This window comes from Hippocampus zosterae, chromosome 20, assembly GCF_025434085.1.
Source record: "Hippocampus zosterae strain Florida chromosome 20, ASM2543408v3, whole genome shotgun sequence".
Classification (NCBI taxonomy): Eukaryota; Metazoa; Chordata; class Actinopteri; order Syngnathiformes; family Syngnathidae; genus Hippocampus; species Hippocampus zosterae.
This window is the reverse complement of record NC_067470.1, coordinates 4,511,575-4,528,392: the sequence shown is the minus strand read 5'-3', so window position 1 is coordinate 4,528,392 and position 16,818 is coordinate 4,511,575. Positions and strand designations below refer to the sequence as shown.

At 44.5% G+C, this 16,818-nt stretch overlaps 3 protein-coding genes and 1 long non-coding RNA gene across 5 annotated transcripts; 3 read left to right on the top strand and 1 right to left on the bottom strand.

Annotated features, from left to right (window-relative positions):
- The first annotated feature begins 1,258 nt into the window (after positions 1-1,258).
- On the top strand, positions 1,259-3,341 carry LOC127593415 (uncharacterized). Its single transcript, XR_007960401.1, has 5 exons — positions 1,259-1,472; positions 1,899-1,965; positions 2,033-2,401; positions 2,827-3,008; positions 3,129-3,341. It is a non-coding gene; the product is annotated as an uncharacterized LOC127593415 (long non-coding RNA).
- Positions 3,342-4,635: 1,294 nt separating this feature from the next.
- On the top strand, positions 4,636-7,324 carry dph2 (diphthamide biosynthesis 2). Its single transcript, XM_052054849.1, has 6 exons — positions 4,636-5,127; positions 5,213-5,325; positions 5,455-5,675; positions 5,943-6,608; positions 6,713-6,892; positions 7,006-7,324. Exons 1-6 carry the CDS (start codon positions 4,909-4,911, stop codon positions 7,125-7,127), a joined length of 1,521 nt encoding a protein of 506 aa, XP_051910809.1. The 5' UTR covers positions 4,636-4,908; the 3' UTR covers positions 7,128-7,324.
- ncf2 (neutrophil cytosolic factor 2) lies at positions 6,924-11,390 on the bottom strand. Of its 2 annotated transcripts, XM_052054850.1 has the most exons (15): positions 11,141-11,389; positions 10,859-10,941; positions 10,664-10,772; positions 10,359-10,493; positions 10,105-10,212; positions 9,954-10,013; positions 9,356-9,399; positions 9,065-9,206; positions 8,906-8,971; positions 8,756-8,810; positions 8,630-8,673; positions 7,802-7,950; positions 7,596-7,698; positions 7,382-7,502; positions 6,924-7,303 (listed from the first exon to the last, which is right to left on the bottom strand). In XM_052054850.1, exons 1-15 carry the CDS (start codon positions 11,312-11,314, stop codon positions 7,221-7,223), a joined length of 1,476 nt encoding a protein of 491 aa, XP_051910810.1. In that variant the 5' UTR covers positions 11,315-11,389; the 3' UTR covers positions 6,924-7,220. The 2 variants fall into 2 exon arrangements, with proteins under 2 accessions (XP_051910810.1, XP_051910811.1); XM_052054851.1 differs by lacking the exon at positions 8,906-8,971 and having other exon boundaries at positions 11,141-11,390.
- Positions 11,391-12,013: 623 nt separating this feature from the next.
- Positions 12,014-16,493, top strand: garem (GRB2 associated, regulator of MAPK1). Its single transcript, XM_052054847.1, has 6 exons — positions 12,014-12,398; positions 12,984-13,124; positions 13,319-13,449; positions 13,563-14,774; positions 14,851-15,005; positions 15,568-16,493. Exons 1-6 carry the CDS (start codon positions 12,278-12,280, stop codon positions 16,421-16,423), a joined length of 2,616 nt encoding a protein of 871 aa, XP_051910807.1. The 5' UTR covers positions 12,014-12,277; the 3' UTR covers positions 16,424-16,493.
- Positions 16,494-16,818: the final 325 nt, after the last annotated feature.

The window sequence follows — 16,818 nt, the reverse complement described above, 5'->3', positions numbered from 1 at the left end:
GTCCATACTGTGGGCAAGTCCAACTTATTCTGCTCAAATACAAATGAAAGCAAGAAGGTAGACACTTGCAAGACGAGTGTTTGGGTATCTTCAAAGGAAACGTACAATGGGTATGGCAAACTGGAATCCAAAGGAACCGCTCTCATTGCAGAGCAAGCACACCACACTACACCACACTTGTACTAAACAGCCTTCAAATGCAAACTTGCTCTCATGGCTTCAAAAAGGGGAAACACTTGCAACACAAATGTTTGGGTATTTTCAGGGGAAACATACACTGCAACAATGGCAATGGCAAACTGGAATCCAAAGGAACCGCTCTCATTGCAGAGCAAGCACACCACACTACACCACACTCCCACTAAATGGACTTCAAATGCAAACTTGCTCTCATGGCTTCTAAAAGGGGAAACACTTGTAACACAAATGTTTGGGTATTTTCAGGGGAAACGTACACTGGAACAATGGGAATGGCAAACTGGAATCCAAAGGAACCGCTCTCATTGCAGAGCAAGCACACCACACTACACTCATACGAAACAGACAACAAATGCAAACTTGCTCTCATTTTGGACAAACAAAACTAAGTGGATGCTCGAAAGGAAACTTGCACACTGGAGCAACAGGAACGGCAAACTGGAATCAAAACGAACCGCTCTCGTTGCAGAGCAAGCGCACCGAATACGAAACGGACCGCAAACTTACTCTCATGCACCAGCTAATGGACGGAGCTCTCATTCTGGACAAACAAAACAGGAAGTTGGATGCTCGTCAATGCTCTGAACCAAATGGCAGAGGGAAATTAACTCGCAACATGGGTAACACAGCAAAAGGGGGATGGCTCAGTTCAACAAAGTTAAAAGCAAATGCTGGATGTGCAACCAAAACGACCTAGAAAACAAATCTTGACTGAAACCGCAAACACGGGTTTTGCCAAAAAGCCGCAGACACCCTGTGGCTGGCAAAGGTGGTTATCAAACACGAGCTCGGTGCACGCTTCATTGGGGCTTTTGGTAATCGGTTCCTCTAATGGGAAATGTTAGCGGCAAGAGTAGAACGAAAGGAACTGGGGTTGAAAAGCTTTGGATCACAGCAAAGAATGTGGAGGAATAAATCGACCATGTCTTCAGGCGCTTGTTTTTTATGACTCGACCAAGGTAAGATCTCACTCTCTTAAAGCTTTGTCACTTAGAGGTCATAATTCCAGTGCCTGTACAGTACAGTACTTGCAATAACAAAAGGGGGCATTAATTTTTGTTCTGAAACGAGGTTGAACCGGTAGTGTAAGGACTACCTGAAAAACCATATTGGTTGGGTCCCTCATATTTGCTAATGGTAACATTTCTGGCGAACCTGATGCCATTTAATTTTGCCACTGCTGCCCAACACTTTGAACGTTATTAGTAGTAAATGATGCGCGTTGTGTGCAAGTCTGAATTTACAGACTGAAGTAAACTTGCAGCAAAGCTAATGTTAGAAACGGGATATATGGAATTGATATTAAGCATCACGACGATATGATTCGAAGTTCAAGCTAAGGTTACAATTCGATGGCGTGAAGATCGTTTGATTGCCGTTTTATGAATGGCTCTTGATATTAAGCATCATGACGATATGCTTTGAAGTTCATGCTAAGGTTAGAAACGGGATATATGGAATTGATATTAAGAATCATGACGATATGCTTTGAAGTTCATGCTAAGGTTAGAAACGGGATATATGGAATTGATATTAAGCATCATGACGATATGCTTTGAAGTTCATGCTAAGGTTAGAAACGGGATATATGGAATTGATATTAAGCATCATGACGATATGCTTTGAAGTTCATGCTAAGGTTAGAAACGGGATATATGGAATTAAGCATCATGACGATATGCTTTGAAGTTCATGCTAAGGTTAGAAACGGGATATATGGAATTGATATTAAGCATCATGACGATATGCTTTGAAGTTCATGCTAAGGTTAGAAACGGGATATATGGAATTGATATTAAGCATAATGACGATATGATTCGAAGTTCAAGCTAAGGTTACAATTCGATGGCGTGAAGATCGTCTGATTGCCGTTTTATGAATGGCTCGTTTTAAGCAACCACTCATGCATGGGATGCCACGACAGAAGAGACAAAGCAGGTTAAAGTTGCCTCTGGTCTCATCACTTGATTTTTCTGGACGCCGCACTTTGACTTCAGGTAGGAGATGCAGAGCTTGCCTCTGTTACATGGATTCAGGTAGGAGACGCGACACACTTACCGCCGTTCCATCGCGATCTAAATATGTGTGCATACAAGGGAAATGATATCAATGCATTGGTTGATGATGAAATTGTTGGGTCAACTTTTGGTTCGGGTCATATTACGTGCCGTAATGTGTTGACTGTCACTTACAGAATCTTAAGGTGCAGAAGTTGGGTTCAATGTGTACTCCTTGTCAAATGCGAGTGTTTTGGCTATCAACGCTGTGGCCGGTGACACCGACATGCAAATGAGGGGTAAAAAAAAAATTCTGCTTTGGCATTCGCTGATGCACAAAATGGCAGAAAAGCACAACTATCGGTTTCGGGAAAACAATACAAGGTTTATTGCAAGGTGGTAATATTAGAGATTTGAAAAATCTCTCTATGGGTTTGTTGAAATGTGTGGTGAAAAAGGTTGCACACAATACTTTTCAAGGTCGGAGACGCGGCGCGCTTACCACCGTTCCATCGCCATCTCAATATGTGTGCATACAAGGGAAATGTTATCAATGCACTGGTTGATGACAAAATTGTTGGGCAAACTTTTGGTTTGTGTCATATTGTGTTGACTGTCACAGAATTTTAAGATCCAAAAGTTGGGTTCAATGTGGACTCCTTGTCAAATGAGTGTTCTGGCTATTCAACGCTGTGGCCGGTGACTCTGACATGCAAATGAGGGGTCAAACGTTCTGTGGGGGTCACTGATGCACAAAATGGCAGAAAAGCACAACTATCGGTTTCGGGGAAACGATACAAGGTTTCTTGCAAGGTGGTGACTCCGACATGCAAATGAGTGGTCGAACGTTCTGCTGTGTGCTTCGCTGATGCACAAAATGGCAGAAAAGCACACCTATCGGTTTCGGGAAAACGATACAAGGTTTCTTACAAGGTGGTAATATTACAGAGATTTGAAAAATCTCTCTCTGGGTTCGTTGAAAGGTGTGGTGAAAAAGGTTGCACGCAATACTTTTCAAGGTCGGAGAAGCGGCGCGCTTACCACCGTTCCATCGCGATATAAATATGTGTGCATACAAGGGAAATGTTATCAATGCATTGGTTGATGACGAAATTGTTGGGCAAACTTTTGGTTCGTGTCGTATTGTGTTGACTGTGACAGAATTTTAAGGTCCAAAAGTTGGGTTCAATGTGGACTCCTTGTCAAATGAGAGTGTTCTGGCTATTCAACGCGGTGGCCGGTGACTCTGACATGCAAATGAGGGGACAAAGGTTATGCTTTGGGCTTCACTGATGCACAAAATGGCAGAAAAGCACAACTATCGGTTTCGGGGAAAACAATACAAGGTTTCTTGCAAGGTGGTAATATTACAGAGATTTGAAAAATCTCTCTGGGTTCGTTGAAATGTGTGGTGAAAAAGGTTTCACGCAATACTTTTCAAAGGATTTATGACCTGACGTGGACTGTGACAAGAAAAAGGTGGACACAATTTATTGGAAAAAAAACCTGGGTGTCAAAGGAAAATACTGATGGTGATTGGGAAAACGTGTCTGGTATTGCGAATCACGGTGGTATTCATCACAATGACATGCACACACAAAATCAAAGGTGGGGGACAATGTCCATACTGTGAGCAAGTCCAACTTATTCTCCTCAAATATAAATGGTTGCAAAAAGGGGGACACTTGCAACACGAGTGTTTGGGTATCTTCAAAGGAAACAATGGGAATGGCAAACTGGAATCCAAAGGAACCGCTCTCGTTGCAGAGCAAGCTCACCACACCGAATACAAAAAAAAAACTTCAAATACAAAACTTGCTCTCATGCACCAGCTGATGGCAGGAGCATCATTTTGGACCAACAAAACCGTAATGCTCTTGTCAATGCTCTGAACCAAACGGCAAAGGAATGTGAACCCGCAACATGGATAACACGGCAAAAGGAGGATGGCTCACTTCAACAAAGTAAAAAGCAAAAGATGGATGTGCGACCAAAACAACCTGGAAAACAAATCTTGATCCAAATGATCGATGCAGAGAGCATTATGTGTTGTTGTTTTTTTTATAGTGTTGTATTTTACTTTAACTGTTTTGTGAAGCGCTTGTTCCAGCTGCAGCTGTTGTGAAAGCGCTATATAAATCAGGATGTATTGTATTGGGGCAAAAAGTGTTTTCTCAATGTTGTGTTCAATGCAAAATGGCAGCGATTCCAGGTTGATTCAGGAGCATCATGCAATGCTATGAGCCATGGAGACAACAGGAGACTGTCCCAAGGAGATGAGCTCAAGCTTTAAAAGCTGTGGATATTGTTGTCGATTATCATGGGAGAACTACAACTGAATTCGCAGGTAGGTGTATATTTATTTTTGGACCTCTGTAATCGAGCGTGCCAGTACAATACTATACTTGCACTAACCAAGGGCGCAAGTGTTTTTATTTTGAAACGACGTTGAACCGGAAGTGTAAGGACTTCCTGAAAAGCCACCTCGCTTTGGGAACGTGTTTACCCAAACGAATTTAGTGCGCTTTAACTTTACCCAGAAATGTCCAACTGTTCGAACGTTCTTTGTTGTAAATGATGCGTATTGTGCCACAAGTTGGAGTATTTTTTTCTTGGCTGCAAGCTAAGTTTAAAAACCGGACTTAAGTAATTTATATTATGCGTCAGTTAAACGATATACTTTTAAGTTAATGCTACGGTTACAATTCGATGTATGTTAACAGATTCGTTGTTGTGTATGTGCCATTTTCACAGGAGCTGTTTTAAGTACAGTAGTGTAGTCATGGCAGATGCGTTCAGCAGCAGCTCGGAAAATGTGATCAAGCGTCAGGTTGACGTCCAAGAAACGAGGAAAACTCCTCAGGGGGAACTTGATGACTTGTATCAAATTCAGAAAACCTGCGACTTTGTCTCTCAGAATCACTTCAAGAAGGTGAGGGACCCTTGCATAACCTGCATGTTTAGCAATACACCAACGAGACTTCAATATAGCGTGCCCACTCTCCCTCATTTCCTAGGTTGCGCTGCAGTTTCCTGATGAACTCCTGCACGAATCGAGCGCAATTGCAGCTGAGATTGAAAGAATTACTCAAGCGAAGGTGTTCATTCTGGGAGACACCTCCTATGGCAGGTAATTGTGATTTTTATTTTTTTTAAATCGTCTTGATGGAATCTATTTGAGTTTTTACGTTTAGGTTGTTTTTTTATATTTCTTCCCTCCCCCCACTTACCACCATTTGGTGTGTTTTGGTTTGGTCAGTTGCTGTGTGGATGAGGTGGCAGCAGAGCACGTTGGAGCCGACTGTATGGTGCACTACGGCCGAGCCTGCCTGAGCCCTTCCAAACGCCTGCCCCTCATGTACGTCTTTGAGAAAGCCAGCATAGACGTGGACAAGTGCACCTCGGTCTTCAGAGAACTGCATACCGACACACAGGCCCACATCCTCATCCTGTATGATGTCAGATACACGCATGCTATTGGTAAGCACACAGATGGAAGAAGATACTTGGCCTCAGTTTTGGTCGGTGTAGTGGATGTTAAGCCCCCCCAAAAATGAAAAGCATTCTGTATTGATGCATGGTTGTGAAACGTTGACAATCTTGTTTGTGGACAGTGTGGTTTACTAACTGTATCATGTATTTGGATAGATTTTGAAAATATATATTTTCAAATATATATGCAAATGGGTTGACCTTGTAAAAAATGCAGGATGGTTACCCTCATAACTGAGTTTTCTCCCTCCTCAGATAATCTCGTGACACTGTTGTGTGAAGACTATCCAAACGTTGTTTCTTCACAACTTGTGGTGGAAGGCGAGCAGTGTTACAGCCACGGCCGGCGCGAAAGAGAGCCTGACGCAGACCAGCCCAGCATTCACTTTGGAAGGCAGTTTTCCTTGAAGAGCGGACTGAGCATTGAGGATTACAATGTGTTCTACATCGGCCAAGACGGCCCAACCTTGCGAAACTTCATGATGACGTGGAATCGCTGCTGCTTCTCCTCCTTCGACCCCGTGACATCTGCAGGGAGGCTCGAGTCGGCCGGCGTCAACCGCGCACTGATGAAGCGCTTCTATGCTATCGAGAGGGCGAAGGATGCCAACGTGGTGGGCATCTTGGTGGGCACTCTCGGTGTGGCCAACTACCTGGCTATCATCCAGCAGCTGAAAGAGACAATCCGCAGCGCCGGCAAGAAGAGTTACTTGTTCGCCATGGGGAAGCTCAACGTGCCCAAGCTTGCCAACTTTCTGGAAATTGACATTTTTGTTCTGATTTCGTGTCCGGAGAACTCTCTATTGGACTCCAGTGAGTTCTACCGACCCGTGGTGACGCCGTTCGAGATGGAAGTGGCCTGCAACAGGAATAGGGAGTGGTCCGCAGAATACGTCACTGACTTTCGACATCTCCTGCCAGGTTTGAATCCATTTTCTAGACTTCAAAGCATCACCTTTTGAGTGTAACCTTTTGTCTTCAGTCTATCTAATGTTTCTTCATGGCTGCCACAATTCTGTCTCCAGGTGGACACAGTTACGTACCTTTGGCAGCGGGGCAGGAGGACTCTGACGAGACGGATGTATCTTTAATCACCGGGGCTCTGAGGAGCAACAAGCTGGACTGCAATCACGCAAACTCCCAGTTTGGCTCTTCGCTTGTCCTGAGGAACCAGATGATGACTGTGGCCAACAGCAACTCTGCCGGTACATGTCATTTCAAACACGAGAAGACGCGTTGATGTTTTTGTCCTGTGTTTATTATCGCAATCTTGCGGTACAAAGTGAAAGCACACTCAAGTGTTCACTCTCTTTTTCAGCATCGTTTTTGGCGAATCGGAGCTGGCGCGGCTTGGAGCAGAAGTTGGGGGAGACGCCCGTGGAGAAAGCTGTGGAGGGCAGGAGGGGCATCGCTATCGCCTATGAAGAAGAAGGAGCTTAGTGGCATTTCTTCGAAGTGGTTTAACTTATCAGTGACTTTTAGGGGACATAACGTGGGGAAAGTGACTCTATCCTTGCCCATTTGCAAGCATCACTAGTCATTCACTTTCTCCACAAAGGAAGCAGGAAAGATGCCAGTGTTCCCATTAGAATGTCCTTCCAACCAGTCCTGGTTAACTGCAGTGGGGAGAGACAAAAGCATTACACAATGTCTGATCAGTTCAAAACATTATGTTGAAAGGGATGGTTTCTCACTCTTAGAGATGAGTGTGATTTTATCCCCCTGATTGAAACCAAGGTCCTCGGGATTTGTTGACTCATAGGAGTGAAGTGCCACCAGAACAGTCTTATTGTTCTGCGGCTTTTCTGCAGTTTGCTGAACAACAACATGTAGTTAATTTATCCTCATCCTTTCGGATGACGTGTACACTTTATTTGAATTTTTGGGAGTATTTATTAAAGTACTTACTACTTTCGTATGACACCACAATGTGATGTGCTTGTTTTGAGCGCTCCAAATACTCTCCATATCTGTATTGTCATTCAATGCACTTGTTGCATCCGACGCTAACCTACATGGAACACAAATTTGTAAGCACGGACACTGACGAAATCATGTATCTGTAAATAAAGGGTATCTTATCTTAGCTTATCTATTCATGTTGTGTACCTTACCTCAGTGTGACTGACGAGGGAGAGAGGTTAAGTTTTTTACTGATCTTTTCGATCAGTGTGTCATAAGTGGAACCACTCGCTAGTGACACTGCAAAGTTGAATTTGTAATGCACTTTGACAATAAACAAGTTGTCCGCATTCTGGGCTTCCTGAAGCAAAGACACAATTATTTTGGGAAGTGTTTGTTTTTCTTTTTTTCTTTTTTTTCTTTTACTGTATTGGCCCAAATATAACACGACCCCTACTCTTTCAAGACTCAAGTTTGAAAAAAGACTTTTTGAACACCAAATCTATTTAAATGAAATTAATACAGAAAACAATTACAGTACGTCGGAAACAAATGATTATAACAATATATTTGAGAGAAAAAGCATGTTATTTTGCCTCAGTATAATCTAAAGTGCAATCACATTCGTAAATGAATGGCTTCTGGTTTTTGAAATGTAAATTACATCATAACTTCTCCTTGGCTGCCGGTTAACCTGGACGATCTTCGACCCACTTTTCTCCAGATTGTCACTGTTTCTCCATTTTCTGTTATCTCTTCTATTATCTTCTTCTTACCGCTATTTTTTATTTTTCTTCTTCGTGCTACTATTTTTATTCTTCATGGCAGGGGGTCACTGGCCTGGGGAGTCAAGTTCAGCATTCGCTTCATTGATATCTGGCGTCATCTAGCGTTGTGAATTGGTATAATGTCTAGACACTGAATATATGACGACGCCCACTTTTTCAGTCTTATTTCAATGCAAAAAAAATGTATTTGGGCCAATACGGTATTTTATTTTCCTTTTTTTTTTCTTTTGATTATTTTTTCTAATAGCATACCCTCTGTTGGAAGTCTTGACTGTTGCTTTCCCCACGAAGAAGACCTTGAAAAAATTTCATGTGTGAGCATTTTTTTTATTACCAAGCCGCATTTATTTTGTCAATTTGTTGTCTAATAACATGTACCTTGTTTCCTTTCGGGCCTGGTTGGTGGTACCCGACTTGGAGGTTCTAAGAGTTGCTGTTTTCCAATAAACATGGACCAGAAAATAATGAGGCTTTGTTATTCAACAGTGTCCATTACAGGTTTTGAATATGATGGCAAAGGGGCCTTACGTTCTTCTGCTGACCGCCCAAGGACATCTCCAAATGTTCCAGGTAATTGTAAGGAACAAGTCCTTTCTGTGTTTAAATAATAGTTGGAATCTTATTTTTAAAAATTTTAAGGCATGTGGATTTTTGGTAGAGTATGAGTGAGAGAGAGAGCAAACTTACTCTTCCGTTGAAAAGAACTGAAGCCCAGTTATCCGAACCTTTCTGCAGGACAAAAACAATGTTGCCCGGGACAACCGCCAACTCATCACTCGTCTCGGGAATAAACTCATAGCGCACAATATGAGGGTCTCCTTCCAAAGCTCTGAAGAGAGGTCAGAATGCACTTGGCATAAGAAATGCATTATCAGCACATTCGTTAAATAAAAGGCTTGTCTTTGCCATTTGGCTTATACTTTATGTTGGGATGATGATGCTTAAATTACATGCTTAAAAAAAAGTTCACGTTTTTACCTTAGAACCTCAGGCTCCTTCGGACCTGAAGGTTCTTGTTCAACCTGTATACATGGGGGGGGAAAAAAGTCACATTAGTAAAAACATGCAAAATTGTTGAAGTATTACAAGAAGTGCCGTATAGACGAATCTAATCTTGTCACATAGAGTATTATGGTCATACAGTTGCAAGAAAAAAAAAGTGAAGCCTTTGGAAATGCATAGATTTCTGCATAGGCTCAAAAGCTCCTGAACTCTTTACAAAAATATTGCTAAAAGTTTTGCAAAAGAAGTTCCACAACACTGGTGACAAGCTATTGTGTGGAAAGATGAACGCAAATTTGTGTTGTTTGGAAGTGCATGTTGCTATCAAAACGTCATCCTAACAGTGAAATGTATGTATGTATGTATGAAATGGGGCATCACTGTATGGATCTGCTTTGCTACTTCATGACCTGGACATATTCCTATCAACAATGGCCAATGAATTCCCAATACTTTTTGCTGGCAAGCTTAAACTATCAGTCTGTCTTTCGTCCAGGTAATTCCAAGGTCTTCACAATTTTTCTTGAAACTTACAGTTCATAAAATGCCAAAGAGTTTGCTTAGTTTGCATTACATGTGGCTGTAAAGGGGCAAATCCAGAGAAGTGATCCTGGGGAACAACGGAAGCAACCACCTAAAAATACCAAAGATATGCAAAATCAATGGCCAATGAAGCTCCGGTTTGCAGTTTTTGTTTTTGGATTGGTCCACAGAGGATGGATTACCTTGGCTTTTCCCAAGTAGTCCTTTTTCTCCAGTTCAGCAACATAGTGCTTGTTCGGCCGAAACAGCACAGCGGATGGGAACTCGACTGCTTGAAAAACCTTTTGTTTCTGGTGATGAAATGCAAGCAATATTTACAAAGGTTAGCTCATCTTCTTTTCTTATTGTTAAACAGATGGGGGTTGCGATCAAACGCTCCTAAAATATAGTATGTATCTCATGATTGAGTCCCAGAGACCAACATATCTGAACAAACCAGGGTTGACTGCATAGCTCTGTCGATGATGCTGAGCTTGGCATCAGTCTTGTATTCGAGAGCCTTCGCTAGGTTCCTCTGGGCCTTTTCCCACTGACCCAAGTGAGCCTCCGCCAGGGCCATGTTATGCAGGACCTGGCGAGCGACAACTTTCGGAGGTTTTGAAATGCACTTGCAGTGTGATTACAACATTGAAGAAAGTTTCACGGGCAAAAGTCTCTTCATTAAATATGTAATGATCAACAATGGCACTTTCGGGTGGAGGTTATTGGATGCAAACTCATATTCGAGTGACACAGTCTTACCTCACATGCATATAACTTGTATCTGAGACCAAGCACTTTGTAATCTATCAACTGGTTGCCTCGCAGAGCCTTGAAGGCAAGGTGGAAATCACCAATGCTTTCCTCATACCTTGAAGGCAACACATCAGGTTTGTTACTGAAAGGAACATTGAAATGGAAAGTATTGCAGTTATTGAAGTGATAAGCAAGACTCGCCGGTTCTGTTTGTAAAAGGTGATTCCTCTTTGAAAGAAGGCGACCGCCAAATGCTCGTCCTTGCATATGCTGCAGTCAAAGGCCTGAAACCAAGACAAATCATGCGTTACTTCCTTCGGAACAAATGAGCCCTACTTCTTCTTTTTTAGCGACTTGCACTTTCAATCTATAGAATATCACATGGTTCCATTTCAAATTAAACAACCTAGATTTTACAAAATAAATCTGCTTTTCTAATTAAATAGATATTAATAATGATTTATTTCTACAAAGACTCATTACCTTTTCAGCAGCATCCAGGTTTTGGTTGAGAAGCTGGAGGCAACCGATGTTGAAACAAATTTTGGAGTTTGGCTCTTGGATGTCCAAGAAAATTCTGAGTGCTTCAGTCAAATCGCTTCTGTCCACACACGTTATAGCATCGTCCCACTGGCGCAGTGTGTCCAAAAAAGACATTGTTAGTCACAGGGTAGGACTACACTCTGTGATCACACAGCAAATGAAGGAAGCTCCTCTAATGTACATCAGGAAGTGATGACATTCACAGTTGGCACACAGAACTACACCATCACTACGCTTGCCAAATTGCAACAATTCACATCTTAAGGGGACAGACTATGGAAAATTATATTTTGTGTGCATCCAAGTCGTGCCACGTTATCAAAATAGTAAAACATGTACAAAGAAGAGAGCACTAATTAGAACGATTAGCTTGATGTCACTTCAGCTCACTTTTCCCCCCTCTTCCTCGGTTTTAGCAATCAGATTGTAGTTACTGTTTGTTGAGTCAAATTCAGAGAATAAGTGCAGTATGTTTGTGATTAAAAATAAATGATTTAACAAGTTCGAGGAAGACAAATCAACAAAATCACATGACCCCAAAACCGCCAAACAAGTAATATTTTTGTCTCAGAACAGTTGATATATTTTGTGCAAACTAATTTGAGGTCAGAACATATCCCAATCAAAGGTCTTGCTTCAGTTTAATTTCCTGCTTAAACACATGACCAGTTTGTTTTGCCTTATTTTGAATTCTAAATATATAAAGATATATAAAATGTAATATTTTACGCTATATCATCGCAACAACAACTAAACATTTCCCTGAAACGTGCGTGTGAGTGAGAGCCACTAAACCAATCTTTTATTTTGTAATAAAAATTACGCATTTCCGTTATTCATCCGGCTGTAGATTGTAACTAAACAAACATGGCTCTGCTTAATGATTAGAGTACGGATTTCAATGGCTCGTAAAGAGATGAATAGGCAATATTATGTAAAAACCAAGAGACATCGTGCCAAGTACAAAGCCGTAAATGGAGTTTCGATGCAATCGTTGGTTTTGTGAGCGCTGCGTAGCCTTGTGTGACCGTGTTTACACGTAGCTAGCCCTTCTGTGGGTTAATGTAAGCTAGCAAGATGGACCTTGGAACAATGTTGTACAACAATTTAAAAGATGTTACGTGGAGTACGACAGCCTTGCCATTAGATCAACTTGTCAGTGCATATAGGTTGCCTCAAATCGTCAAGCTGGACAACGGTCAGTGACTTTTTTTTGGAAGCTGCAAAGTCTTTGGAGCTAACTATCTTTTGCTTGCTACGAACTGGGACTTGTATTTGTGCCATTGCGAACAATTGTCGCCTATATTGTGGAGATTGTATTATGTGTTTGAATTACTGGCGAAGTTAGGGGCACGCACGGCAAAGCCTTGGAAATAAGGAACTATTCTTGTGTGAGGATATCAGTGCAAAGACATGATTGTTGATGGCAGATGCATTTGGACGATTTGCAACACTTGGAGATTGCACACATTTTATTGCCCAGGGATGGCAAGTATGCACAAAACGGGATTAAGTCACCGCATACCGTGTAGTGCCGATTATCATGAGAGCAGCTGAATGTACAAGTGCACTGTAACATTACTCGGTTTGAATATTAACACTGCACTTAATGTGCGTGTGAAACTAAAGCTTTTGTTATATTTTAGATATTGCAAGTGTGTTAAAGTGAATCTTAAAGTCTTGGGACAAACCACTCAAACTGTGTAATTGCAATGAATAACAATTGGTCCTTGGGTGTAAATTACATTTTTTAACCCCCCCCCCCCCCTTTCACCCATTCCAGGCCAGTTGGTTGAAGGGCTTCGAGACAATGACTACCTCTTGATTCATTCCTGTCGTCAGTGGACAACTATTACTGCTCACAGTCTCGATGAAGGACACTATGTGATTGGACCTAAAATAGAAATTCCTGTTCACTATGAAGGTAAGACATCTGAAGTGGGGTACACACCCCCCACGAGAGGAAAATCCCTCAAATTGGGCCCGATGGTCACTATGTGTGTATCCCGCTGAAGCTGTTTGGCATTCCTGGTAAATTGCCGCATCATTGGCATAGACAAAAGACAGCCAGTAGATTTGGCATGTTTTCCCACCCCCTCCCACCACCCCCCAATTCAGGTCAGTTTAAGCTGCTGGAACAGGATCGAGACGTCAAGGAGCCTGTGCAATACTTCAACAGTGTGGAAGAAGTGGCCAAAGCGTTTCCTGAAAGGGTGTACGTCATGGAAGAAATCACGTTCAATGTAAAGGTACGGCTAATCTTTCAAACGGGATAATTGTGGCGTAGCGGGGTGAAAACGTTTATGAAGTGATTGGCCGTAAATACAATTCCTAATGGTTGCACCGTGTGGTTTCTTGTTAGATGGCTTCAGGGGAATGCAACGAAGACACTGAAGTCTACAATATAACACTAAGCACCGGCGACGAGCTGACATTGATGGGCCAAGCCGAGATCCTCTACGCCAAAACGTCCAAAGAGAAATCCAGATTCAACACAATTTTTAAGAAAATCGGGAAGCTGAACTCCATCAGCAAGATGGGTCGAGGCAAGATGCCTTGCTTGATCTGCATGAACCACCGCACCAACGAGAGCATCAGCTTGCCTTTCCAGTGCAAAGGTCGCTTCAGCACGTGCAGCCCGCTGGAGCTTCAGATGCAGGACGGCGAGCACACCATTCGAAACATTGTGGAGAAAACGCGGCTGCCGGTCAACGTCACGGTGCCCGGCGCGCCGCCTCGCAACCAGCACGACCTCCACCTCATCCGGGAAGGCCACCGCTACAAACTGGTCAACATTCAGACCAAGACGGTGGTGGTGTGCTGCGTCCTGCGCAGCAACAAAATCCTCCCCGTCCATTTTCCTTTCCACGTGGCCCTGCCTCGCTTTATTGTTCCGGAGGAGCTGCTGCAAGGCGAGCTGTGGCTGGACACCATGGTGCATCGCTGGTTCTCCTTCTGCCAGGAGCAGTTTGACATCGACGACTACTCGCGCGCCGTGCGGGATGTGCGGACGGACTGGAACGACGAAGGCAAGAGCCCCAAGAAGCAGAGCGGCGGCAACGGCAACTGCTGCGGCGGCGGCGGAACCTCCAACGGGTGTCCCAACAGCACGCAGATGCCCAGCTCGTTAACGTACGCCCGTGACGAACTGACGCAGTCCTTCCACCGGCTCTCGGTGTGCGTCTACGGCAGCAACCTGCACGGCAACAGCGAGGTCAACTTGCAGGGCTGCATGAGCCTCGGCGGCGATTGGGCACTTCTGCCTTCCGACAGCATTCCGACAGAGCCGGCGGAAAACGAAAGCTTTTCCGCCGAAATGTTGGACTGCCCCAACCAGCAGGCTTCCCTCATCAAGTCCGACGTTCCCTATGAGAAGCTGTGGTTGGACCACTTAAGAAGCCAGATGCCCAAGTCGTCTTTAACCGAGGGCGGTCAAGCCCTCAACAACGGCTGCGCTATGACGACGGCGGCGACGGCGGCATCGCAGTCTTACCCGCTCGCGTGCCCCCTTGGCCCGGTGACCATTCCCGATGTGGCACTCACGCCGCCGCCAGTTCCACCCAAATCCGAAGCCGTGAGTATCACCCGCTCATCTCGGCGTAACGCTCGTCAGGCTGAGCCTCCCTAAGCCACGTGTCATCGATTTCTAGGTGAAAGAAGAATGCCGCCTATTGAACGCCCCGCCGATTCCGCCGCGTAGTTTGAAACGGATGCCATCGGTTCCGCTGCTGTCCAAGCCTCGGCAGCAAGCCACCCGCTCGCCCAGTCCAACCCTTTCCTATTACTCTTCTGGGCTCCACAGCATGTAAGAAGGCGCATCATGATATGTTGTCATTCACAGGCGGGTTTTCCAAAGTGGTACAGGCCTCACGGGAAACTTTGGCTGTGTGGGCTTTGTTTCAGGATGAAACCAAAAATGCCCTTTTTATTCTCCTTTCCTACTGGTCGGGACATTTGACACGGAACACTTTTCAATTTGGCCTAGAAGGCGTCAAAACCCAAACGTACGCGCCCTGGCAGTGCTCACTCGTCATGTTGCGGCAGCACATCCCCAGAAAATGGGTCGACCGAGGGCGAGGGCGCTCCACGCTCTGCTAAGTGCAGTGTGAAAAGGTCTTTCTTTCATGAACTCATAAATTCAGGCAGCAAATTCATTTATCAATTCCTTGTATCAGATCTCATTTCGGGGGATAAAAACAAATCTATTTCCCCATCTTCAAGTCCTTTGAATTTTAATGAGACCTTTTTCCACTCCTTGACAACCCAAATTGCGTTTTTGTTTCGTTTTATCTCAAATGTTGCTAATGTTTAGCTCTGACATTGTATCTAATCTAACCCCCCCACTCCTCCCACCCCCCTCTCAATAGTGGATCGTGCGAACAAGAGGCGTCTGACCCACAAGAAAAAAGCAGCGTGTGCTACCCGTGTAAGTGGTCCCACGCCGCCAGCGGCGAGCCGGGCGTCGCGTTGGCGAGCAGCAGCTTGCCGTCCGACGGCATGTCGTCCAGGTTGTCTTGGCCCAATAACTTCAGCGGGGGGGATTGTCAGGCTTTGGATGACTTTCTCCCACCCGGTTCCCGCAGCTACTACAGTTACCCGCGAAACAGGTCCACGAGCAATCCCAAAACCTGCAGCCTGGTCGACTTTGACAGCCCGGAGCTCGCGCGCGGCACTAAAAGCCTCAGGTTGCGGAACCAGTCTCCGAGCAAGTCCTGCACCAAATCCTCCGGTTCCAATTCGGAAATGTACAAAGACGGAGCGCCGGACGAATGCAGCGCAAAGCAGAGGCTCTCTTGCCCCATCCTGCCGCCCAGGGCGGCAAAGTCAAACAGCATGAAGAGGAGTTCAGAGTTAGCGTTGGGACCAGCCTGCGACAGTCAGCAGGACAGCTCCACTTCCTGCCTCGTTCAACAGAGGGAACAGGCAACACGAGACCCGAGTTCCACCTCCACCTGGGAAACCGCCAGTTCCATATCGGAGTCCCCCTCAGCACATTGGCAGCCCCCGCCGAGCCTGGCCGGCCTCTCCATCGAAGAGGTGTCCAAATCCTTGCAATTTATCGGCCTGCCCGACGACATCGCCTCCCTCTTTATTTCGGAGAAGATCGACGGGAACTTGTTACTGCAGCTCACCGAAGAGATTCTCTCGGAAGACTTCAAACTGAGCAAACTGCAGGTGAAGAAACTCATGCAGTTCATTAACGGATGGAGGCCCAAGATATGACCGCAGCCGAGACCGCCTTTGACAAACCGTACTTGCTATGCACCCCTCGGTCTCAATGTGACCTTGGCGTCACAATGGGGCCTTCCTTATCACTCTTTAAAATTTGTGACTGTTATTCGCAAACCAGATGGAACCATTTCGCACTTTTTATTGGGTCGTTTTTCATGTGGGCAACATTGTTCCTTTTTTGTTGTCTCGAGTGTTCTTGTCACCTTCAAGTTGTGGCCAACAAATATAAGAAAAAAAAAAGTGTAATCATTGATGTGACTGGCACAGGGAGCAAGATTATCTGCTAAAGAAACCAAATGGTATGGGACTGCTATTTTGTGGGGGCATGCAAGGTGCAGGACAGCGTTACAGGTTCTGCGCATCATAAGCAAACTATCTCCAGACCT